Raw genomic sequence first — 10,736 nt, 5'->3', positions numbered from 1 at the left:
AATCAATAAGCACATCGACCTGGACCCAATATACCGACCACTACAACGGACAACTGGAACTGACAACCGGAAGCGGCAGATTCAAACCACTACAAATGCTGGAGGAAAGATCACAGAAGCGCTTCACAGGAGGCTCCCAAGCACTGAGGATGTCACCTAGACAGGGGACGAAACGACTGCAACACAAATTCTCAGCTCGGCGAACAGAACCACAACAACGAGCACCCGATATACAAATCTTCTCACAAACTTTCAATCAATCAGTGTTTGGTTTTCAGATAAAGTATTGGAAAGAAATTAACATTTCTCATTCTGGGCCATCTCTCATACATAGATGAGACAGCTATAAAGGAATATCTGGCAATAAGAAGTTTTACAGATTCCAGGCTAAACTATGTTTCACAGACATACAAGAAGAAAGTTCTAGAAATAAACAGGCAAATCAGTATCTGGAGATCAGCTGATATTTCAGGTTGAAACTCAATTCCTGATAATTTGTCTCAAACCAAATCCTCTGAGATTTTCAGTCTCTTGGTTTCAATTTCAGAGTTTCAACATTTACTTCATCTCCTTCTGATTACAATGGCATCAGGAGCCTCGAATTAGAAAATATTTAACTAAACACATACAGATACTCAGCTACAGGTCTGAAGACTTCACCTCAGCATCCTTGTAGTGCATTTCGTACTGGTGAATCATCTGCCGACTGATCTGACTGCCGTGATACACAATTACGTTCACCTCTGTCCACGTTCGAAACTCTCGCTCCCAGTTGGCTATCGTGGAAAGAGGTGCAATAATGAGGAAAGGCCCACGGATTCCCAACAGGTATATTTCATACAGAAATGTAATTGATTGTATCGTCTTCCCCAGACCCATTTCATCCGCCAGAATGCAATTTTTCCTGAAAAATATAAAAGTTTGAAAAACCTATTATAAGAAGGAAAACAAATGTTAAAAGCTAGTTGGAGAGCATATGCGAGTGAGTAAGGGAAGGAGGGCAGTGAACAGATCAGAGGAACAAGAATTAGCTTGAAACACAATGTAATATTTTTCCAATTCCTCTGAAACTATTTCTGAAACAAGGAATGGAAGGGAGGAGACGGAAATGTGTTGCCGGAAAAGCGCAGCAGGTCAGGCAGCATCTAGGGAACAGGAGAATCGACGTTTCGGGCATTAGCCCTTCTTCAGGAATGCTGGAGGCTTCGGATTTGTTGTAGGTACTGGTTGTCCTGGTTGGGTCCAAGTTTTGTTGGTCGGAACGTTGGTCGGGCTAATGCCCGAAACGTCGATTCTCCTGTTCCCTAGATGCTGCCTGACCTGCTGCGCTTTTCCGGCAACACATTTCCGTCTCTGATCTCCAGCATCTGCAGACCTCACTTTCTCCCCATGGAAGGGAGGAGTCAGAAACAGACCAGAGAAGGTAAGAGCTAGAAACTGGAAGCGACGTTGATGAATTTTTCCAATTCTGGACAAGAAGGGAATGCAGTGCAGATGATGTCTTCGACGTAGTAGAGGGAAGTTGTAGGGAGGGCCCTAAGCAGTAGTGGAATAATGAATGCTCCATATACCACATAAAGAGACAGGCAGAACTGGAGGCCTGCAGCTAGCCATGGCCACACCTTTGATGTGAAGAAACAGAGAGGAGTTAAAGAAGAAGTTGCTCCAAGTGAGAATGAGCTCAGCCAGGTGGAGGAGGGTGGAGGAGGATGGTGGTGGATGGGGGTGGATTATTTGACCCCCAACCCCGTACACACTTCCCCACAAGAAATCTCTGAGAGAGAGGACACTATTGCAAACTGACACGAGCACAACAATGATTTTTTCCGACTCTGCATTGCTCATAATTGCTTACTCACAAACTGCTGACTGGGATAGCAGCAGCAGACTAGATGTTGCTTTCAGTCTCGCAAAAAACTCATTGGTCTGCAAACTGAGCTCAGTTTCTCCCGCAGACATGATGGAAATCTTTGCGCAATTTGTTACCAATTATTGGCAACTATAGCCTTTAGTTGTTCATAGAATGTGGCAGCGCCAGCATTTTTGGCCATTTCCAAGTGCTGTTGCAAAGGTAGTGGTGAGCGATCACCTTGAACTGCTACAGTTCATTGCTGTAGGTTGAACCACAATGCCATTAGGGAGGGATTTCCAGGACTGTGACCCAGTGACATTGAGGAATGATAGTATAAATACAAACATATGAATTTGGAGTAGGCTATTCCACCCTTCTAGCCTACTCCACCATTAAGATCATGACTGATCTGACTGTGGCTTCAAAGCCACATTCCTTCCTCCCTCATTGTATAGATTTCCAAGTCAGGATGGTGAGTGACGTGGAGGGGATCTTCTAGCTGGTGATATTCCCATATATCTGCTGCCCTTATCCTTCTCAGGCAGGGGATGGAAACCTACAGCTCATTATGGATTCGTTCTGTTCTCAAACTTGATCAAACGTATTTTTCAGCCTTCCAGATAATTAAACGACACCCCCAGAGAAATCCAACAGCAGAAATCACATTGTGGTGAAAGACAATTAGTTAGATTCTTTTTTAAAACTTATTGTATATTTTCTTACATCTACAGAAATAAATATGCCCATCTCCGATGTTTTCTTATTACGATTGGTATTTGAATAACAGCACTGTAGCTCATAAGATATTGCATTTTTTGACAATATTTTTAAAAATACCTCTTCATGCTATCAAAGTTGATTAAGTTTTAGATGGTTCATAATAAAAATAATAAAAGCTGGAAAAACGCAGCACATCAGGTAGCATCTGTGGAGAGAACTGGCGTTAACTTCAATTACTAATCCAAATAAGAGTTCCGATGAAAGGTCATCAATCTGAAAAGGTTAACTCTTTCTCTCAACAGGTGTCGCCTGTCGTGCTGAGTTCTCCCAGCTTATTTTCTTATTTGGTTGCCAGCATCTGTAGTTTATATTGCCTTTGTAAGCAAGAGAGATCATGAGTCTGGTATGTGCTGTTGCAGGAGCTTTGTTGAGTTGCTGCAGTGCATCTGGTAGACAGTACACACTGCTGCTCCTGAGTATGTGGTGGAGGCAGTGAATGGGAAAGATGGCAGAAGGGGTACCACTCAAGCCGTTGTTTTCTCCTGGATGGTCATACAGTCTACAGCACAGAAAAAAGGCCCTCAGTCCATCGAGCCTGTGCCTTGAGAATCTTGAATATCGTCATTCAGGCAAGTGGAGAGTATTCCATCACACTCCTGATTTTAGCCTTGTGGACAATCCTTAGGAAGTGAATAGTAACTTACATACTACAGAATGCACAGTCTCTCAAAAACTCACGTAGCCATAGCACATGGTTGGTCCAGTTAAATTTCAGTTCAACGGTAACCCTCTAGCATTTCGTTGGTAGGAAATTCAGCAATGAATATGAACTTGAATGCCAAGAGAACAATAAGATTCAGTCTTACTGGAAATGGCCATTAACTTATATGGTACAAATGTTGCTGCATAATCTCAAAGAGAATTGACTTTACAACATCGTTAATCTCTGCCCCATCCCAGTTCAGCTGTAACTTTATTACCTCTAAACTTCTCTAACAATCAGTTGACTTGGGTCCTAAATTTTGCCTTCCACAAACTTCAACTGATTCAAACCTCCACTGGCTGCACCCCATTCACATTAGGCTTCCTACATGCATTCTCCCTGTGCTTTGTGACCTAAACTGGCCCCAATCAGCATATGCTCGAATCTGAAAATTCTTTTCCATCTTTCCAAACACTTGAAGCCCTCTAACCTGAAAATAAAATATGAATGGGTGAGGAGTTTAGATTAAAATAGATATTTGTGGGCTCATTCTCAAGTACAAACCTTAACCTCTAGAATGAATGGAACAATGCAACACTCACCTGTTGTACCAGTTGAAGAGCAGCCAGTTCATTCCTTCCAGCTGGTACTCCCTGAGTTTATTGTCTGCCTTGTATGGTCGTGACAGCTCCAGTTTTTTCCAAGTTTCAGCAGGAGGACGTTCCTGTTTCAAGTAAAGGAAGTACATTAGTGAGGAGTATAATACGAAACAAGTGTCATGGATCTCCTTTCTGTGCACAGAGCAAGCATCCTGTCAAGAATTGAGGAAAGCACTGTGATAAACAGTTTTATTGTTCTCCGAAATGAAAGTAACACTATGCATGTTAGCAGCTATATGTGAGAAAGCAGAATTCTCATTCCACAAGCCAACAGCAAAATAGGAAACTGGTTGGTCACAGAAAGACCACGGTCCATCTCGGCAGGGTAACCAGCATCCCTGATTTTAAGGGATCATTCATATTTGAATATTAGAACATAGAACAGTACAGCACAGAACAGGCCCTTCAGCCCACGACGTTGTGCCGACCACTGATCCTCATGTATGCACCCTCAAATTTCTGTGACCATATGCATGTCCAGTAGTCTCTTAAATGTCCCCAATGACCTTGCTTCCACAACTGCTGCTGGTAACGCATTCCATGCTCTCACAACTCTGTGTAAAGAGAACCAGCCTCTGACATCCCCTCTATACTTTCCGCCAACAAAGCATCCACATCTTTCCTATACCAGAACTGGACGCAGTATTCCAAGTGTGGTCTAACCAAAGTTTTATAGAGCTGCAACAAGATCTCACGATTCTTAAACTCAATCCCCCTGTTAATGAAAGCCAAAACACCATATGCTTTCTTAACAACCCTGTCCACTTGGGTGGCCATTTTAAGGGATCTATGTACCTGTACACCAAAGATCCCTCTGTTCCTCTACACTGCCAAGAATCCTATCCTTAATCCTGTACTCAGCTTTCAAATTCGACCTTCCAAAATGCATCACCTCGTGTTTATCCAGGTTGAAGTCCATCTGCCACCTCTCAGCCCATCTCTGCATCCTGTCAATGTCCCGCTGCAGCCTACAACAGCCCTCTATACTGTCAACGACACCTCTAAACTTTGTCGTCTGCAATCTTGCTGACCCATCCTTCAATCCCTTCATCCAAGTCATTAATAAAAATTACAAACAGTAGAGGCCCAAGGACAGAGCCCTGTGGAACACCACTCACCACAGACTTCCAGGCAGAATATTTTCCTTCTACTACCACTCGCTGTCTTCTGTTGGCCAGCCAATTCTGTATCCAGACAGCTAAGTTCCCCTGTATCCCATTCCTTCTGACCTTCTGAATGAGCCTTACATGGGGAACCTTATCAAATGCCTTGCTGAAGTCCATATACACCACATCCACAGCTCGACCCTCATCAACCTTTCTAGTAACATCCTCAAAAAACTCGATAAGGTTTGTGAGGCATGACCTGTCCCTCACAAAGCTGTGTTGACTGCATTTAATCAAGCCATGCTCTTCCAGATGGTCATAAATCCTATCCCTCAGAATCCTTTCTAACACATTGCAGATGACAGACGCGAGACTGACTGGTCTGTAATTGCCGGGGATTTCCCTATTTCCTTTCTTGAAGAGAGGAATTACATTTGCCTCTCTCCAGTCCTCAGGTACGACTCCAGTGGAGAGCGAAGATGCAAATATCTTCGCAAGTGGCGAAGCAATTGCATTTCTCATTTCCTAAAGCAGCCAAGGACAAATCTGGTCCGGGCCTGGCGACTTGTCAATCTTAATGTTTGACAAAATTTTCAGCACATCAGCATCCTCCATCTCTGTCCATTCCAGCATGCACACCTGCTTTTCAAAGGTTTCATTCACTACAACGTTCGTTGCTCTCGTAAAGACAGAAGCAAAATATTATTCCCATGTTCTGGGTTGTTTGCCATTGGGATGCTGATTGTCCTGCATATTTATAACTTACACTTGCAGCACCCTCCCCAGCTCCCAAATTCTCAGGTTCACCAGCATCTTCATCCCCATTCTCAAACACACCAACCCACCTGCTCTCTCAGGGTCACCACATCAGTCATTTGGGCCTGCATGCCAGTGTTCCTAAAAATATTTTCGTCAGAAACTTGGTCCGCCCAGTATATAGTTCACCTTTGGCCCTCCTGGCAATCACGTTACTTAATGCCATTATAAATTAATCCAAGCAGTCAATATCAAAGAATTGGTCCACAGCAGAGCCTGGCATGGGCAAGGAAGCCGGCCTTGAAAGGTGGAGTGTTGGAAACCACAGATCAAAGGCTCCTCTCTGATTATCAATACTCATTTTAATAAATATTAGTATTTATAAATCAAGAAACATCACAGATCAGAGTGCATTTATTGCTTGAATGTTCACTAAGTTATCTTTTAAACATAATCACGGAACATATAATAACAAGTTACCACTTGCCATTGAAAGATATGATTGTTGGCATATTAATAAGATGCTGTTTCATGATGAAAAATTCATTTTAAGACAACTGCCCCTTTCAGAAGCAACCAGTACAAATTGATTCTCCATTTCACTGATTCAATGAAATTAATTTTTTTACAAAAGAAGTTGGTCATATCTCACACCGCTCAGTACAACTCATCTGCGGTTGGGTTGGTTAATAAACATTATTCACATGTATAAATAATAAAGCCAAATAGGATTACCAAGTTTGAGACTTCGGGAATGATTTGCAAGTCCTCATATTCCTGAATCTTGACTGGGTCAATGTCTTCCACTAGCTCCCAAGTGCTTTCTTCGTAGGGTAGAGAACACCATTTCACCAGGTAATGAGTCACAGGCTTGGAAGACAAAATGTCAAATATTAAACACTGGTCTACTCTCCATTGTAATGGATCACTGATGTGTACCTCAGGTTCATTCACCCAGCTGCTCGGCAAATCCTTCAATGACAAATACTAGGCAATGACTATCTCTAATAAGAGACGATCTGATCTGTCAACTGACACTCAATGATGTTACCATCAATGAATCCCCCACAATGAACATTCTTGGGGTTACCACTGACCAGAAATTCAATTTGACTTGTCACAAACACAGTGGCTACAAAATCAGGTTGGAAGCTAGGAATACGCAGTGAATAACTCACCTCCTGACACCTCAAAGCCTGTCCACCATCTACAAGGCACAAGTCAGGAGTGTGATGGAATACTCATCACTTGCCTGGATGGGGGCAGCTCCAACAACATTCAAGCAGCTTGACACCATCCAGGACAAAGCATCCCGCTGGACTGGTACAACATCCACTTCCTCCACCACCAATGCTCAGTAGCAGCAGTGAGATGCAGTGCACCACCTACAAGATGCAGTGCAGAAATTCACCAAAGATCCTTCGACAGCACTCCCAAACACAGGACCACTCCATCTGGGAGGTCAAGGGCAGCAGATACATGGGAACATCATCCCTGCAAGTTCCCTTCCAAGCCACTCACCATCCCGACTTGGAACTGCCGTTACTTCACAGTTGTCGAGTTAAAATCCTGGCATTTCTTCCCTAAGGGCAATGTGGGTCAATGTACAGCAGGTAGTCTGCAGTGGTTTAAGAAGATAGCTTACCACCACCTTCTCAAGGGTAACTAGGAATGGGTAATAAATACTGGCCAGTCAGTGATGTCTATATCCCCAAAGTAAATAAAATAGTCTTTCCAGCAACTTCTGTTTTTGCTTCTGATTTACAGCATCTGCAGTTCTTTCAGTTTTTAAATGAAAATTTCCTTACACAATAACAATCTATTAATTTCAGTCCTTAAAATCACTGCCTGATTTTGTTTCTAAACAACAAAACTCTAAGTTCACGTCTCCTCTGGGGGAGTTGTCATGCTCCTGTGAAATGTTTTGGGTTTGTTTATGTCAAAGGTGCTATACAAGTAGAAATTATTGACAATTTGATGTAGGTATTCAAAATTTTGAAGAAAAGCATTTGACAGTGAATGAAGAGAAATCTGTTCCAGCTGCACAAGGACCAGTAACAGAATCAGATTTGACATGTAGAAAACAATTTTGGTTTTAAACACAGTGAATTGTTGTGATCTGGAATGCGTGGTCAAAAACGGTGGTGGAAACAGCCCCAACATAACATTCAAGAGGAAACTGGAGAAATACGTGATAGGAAAAGAGCAGGAGAATGGAACTGGAAACCTCTTTAAAATGATGGCATGAGCATAATGGCTGAATGGACTCCGTTCCGTGATGGGTCTATGAGGTTGAGTCAGAGCAGGAACCAAGAGTAAGTCACTTCATGTGAGGAAAGAACTTTCCATCACTGTAGTTGATTTCAGGCAGTGGGTAGTAATTTCATTATAAATGGATGGTTGTTGATTCACTGATACATTTTGTGAACTTGGACACAGCAATTACTTTCTCAAGGCAAATAGAATATATTTCATTGAAGTTTACAATAGAGACATTCTATGTAAGATACAGTATTAAAAATATTCTAAATTCTCTGAATGTATATATCCTCATTGAAAACATAAAAGTGATGACAGTTGTGATACAAAATGAAGCTCTGAATTTACTGCATGGTTTGTAGTAATTAAGATACTGCTTTTAACAGCTGTCAAAGAGGTATGCCATTTCCCTTCATGAGAAGCAGAACTGAACCAGAATGTGGGCTGTCCTGTTTTTCTTGCTTTTCATTTTCTTAAAGACCCTACAGCTGACACAACTTGCATTTGCATAGCAGCTTTAGAGAGGTAAAGCATCTCAAGTCACTTCACAGGAGCGATATCAAACAAGACTTAATACTGAGTCACATAAGGAGATATCATGATACAAGTCCTTTGTTGTCCCTTGTTTCCTCCACCAGAGGAAATAATTTCCCCTCTACCTACCATTTTGAATACTCAATTCGATTACGTTTGAAGCAGCAGGAAAGGGAGCCAAGATAATGCCATTACTAACCTCTGAAGTTTCAGCATCTACTGTATGTGCCACATCCAGGATCCTGTCTACTTCAACATAGTCTGGATTAAATGGTTCCTCATCCGGCTAGGAGAAAACACAACAGATATGTTGAGAAGATTTTGTTGGAATATGAATTTAGTCCAGTCACTGTTAATGGGTCATCATCTCACTACACTATCCAGGGAAACTGATTAGTCACTTTTGATTATCCGAACAAAATATCCCCGCCCGTGTCGTTTGGATAATCGGTGTAGCCCTGTAATATACAATTTGTTAAAAATTCAGGTCATGTAGTTGTAGTTGTTTATTAGTTTACTTTATAGAATAAAGATTCAACATTTCAGGATTTGGCATTAATTTGTCCTCACTTACAAACTCACCTGAAGTAGGTTCACATTGCTTCAACTGTTGCTTTTGAATAGTTGAATGAGCTGTGAAGGCGAGCAATAATTTTGAACAAATATAAAGAGAAAGTTATTGCAGAAAAGCAGCTCCCAATAGTATCTTCAATCTTCATTTCTTTCCAGTTCGCCATTTCTCACTCTTGAAGGCACTGAGCTTGCTCTGCTTTTGAAGCAGGGGAAAACCCCACAACAACCACCCCTTCTTGGAAGGGCATAATGTAACTGCCCAGCCCCTGGAGTGAGGGAGGGGTAACCAAGGCAGACCGCACTATGCTGATGCCCGACAACAAAACCTGCTCTCCTCTGAAATGAATGAATGAATGATTAAATCCATTGAAACAATTTTTCTGTTTAGAGATGAGTGAGACTCTTGATGCTATGAAATTTCCTCACATGTTTATGAATTGTGATTAAGCTGATAGTTTGAAATAATTTCTTTGTAGTGCTCCACCAGTCTGCATGCACACCATGTGGTTATCAGAACGGACAATAAAAAGGATAGAGAGAACAATCAAAGATGTAGGAGGTAGAGAGGGAAAATTTAGGGGAGGAATTTCAAGGTGGGTAATGTTTGTCATAAGTGGAATTTGAGCAGAATATTCCAGAATGCAGGCGGGACTGCAGAACCAGCCAGGAATCTCAGCATCATCTATTAACACACATGCAATGTTCTGTGGGAGATTATTTTGTGCTTATGCTTCTCTTCCAATTAATTGATTAGATTAGATTGCTTACAGTGTGGAAACAGGCCCTTCGGCCCAACAAGTCCACACCTCCCCGTCGAAGCGCAACCCACCCATACCCCTACATTTACCCGTTACATAACACTACGGGTAATTTAGCGTGGCCAATTTACCTGACCTGCACATCTTTGGACTGTGGGAGGAAACCGGAGCACCCGGTGGAAACCCACGCTGACACGGGGAGAACGTGCAAACTCCACACAGTCAGTCGCCTGAGGCGGGAATTGAACCCGGGTCTCAGGCGCTGTGAGGCAACAGTGCTAACCACTGTGCCACTGTGCCGCCCACTACCGTGACGCAGTAAGCTTGTAATCTTTAAAACAATATGCACTAATGAATGGAGAACTAGTTTATTTTCAAAACAAATTTTTAAAATTTAATTGACCACAATTGAAGACTGTCAAATAATTTTTTAAAAGTCTTCACAATTAAAAGTGAAGATAGACAATAGGCAATAGTTGCAGGGTTAGGCCATTCGGCCCTTTGAGCCAGCACCAACCATTCATTATGATCATGGCTGATCATCCACAATCAGTATCCTGTTCCTGCCTTATAGACAACAGACAATAGGTGCAGGAGTAGGCCATTCAGCCCTTCGAGCCTGCACCGCCATTCAACATAATCATGGCTGATCATTCCTAATCAGAATCCTGTTCCTGCCTTATCTCCATAACCCTTGATTCCACTATCTTTGAGAGCTCTATCCAAGTCTTTCTTAAATGAATCCAGAGAGTGGGCCTCCACTGCCCCCTGTGGCAGAGCATTCCACACAGCCACCACTCACTGGGTGAAGAAGTT

The 10,736-nt window shown here is 42.3% G+C and overlaps 1 protein-coding gene across 7 annotated transcripts in view; it reads right to left on the bottom strand.

Annotated features, from left to right (window-relative positions):
• Positions 1-10,736, bottom strand: part of chd6 (chromodomain helicase DNA binding protein 6) — a 252,768-nt gene that overhangs the window by 88,367 nt on the left and 153,665 nt on the right. For all 7 annotated transcript variants that reach the window (XM_043710969.1, XM_043710967.1, XM_043710968.1 and 4 more), the window contains 4 exons: positions 8,789-8,875; positions 6,532-6,666; positions 3,878-3,999; positions 661-904 (listed from right to left, as the gene is read on the bottom strand). In XM_043710969.1, the coding sequence (XP_043566904.1) occupies positions 661-904; positions 3,878-3,999; positions 6,532-6,666; positions 8,789-8,875 (588 nt within the window). The remainder of the gene's footprint in view (positions 1-660; positions 905-3,877; positions 4,000-6,531; positions 6,667-8,788; positions 8,876-10,736) is intronic.

This window comes from Chiloscyllium plagiosum, chromosome 20 (genome assembly GCF_004010195.1).
Source record: "Chiloscyllium plagiosum isolate BGI_BamShark_2017 chromosome 20, ASM401019v2, whole genome shotgun sequence".
NCBI classification, from domain to species: Eukaryota; Metazoa; Chordata; class Chondrichthyes; order Orectolobiformes; family Hemiscylliidae; genus Chiloscyllium; species Chiloscyllium plagiosum.
This window is presented reverse-complemented; position numbering and strand designations above follow the sequence as displayed.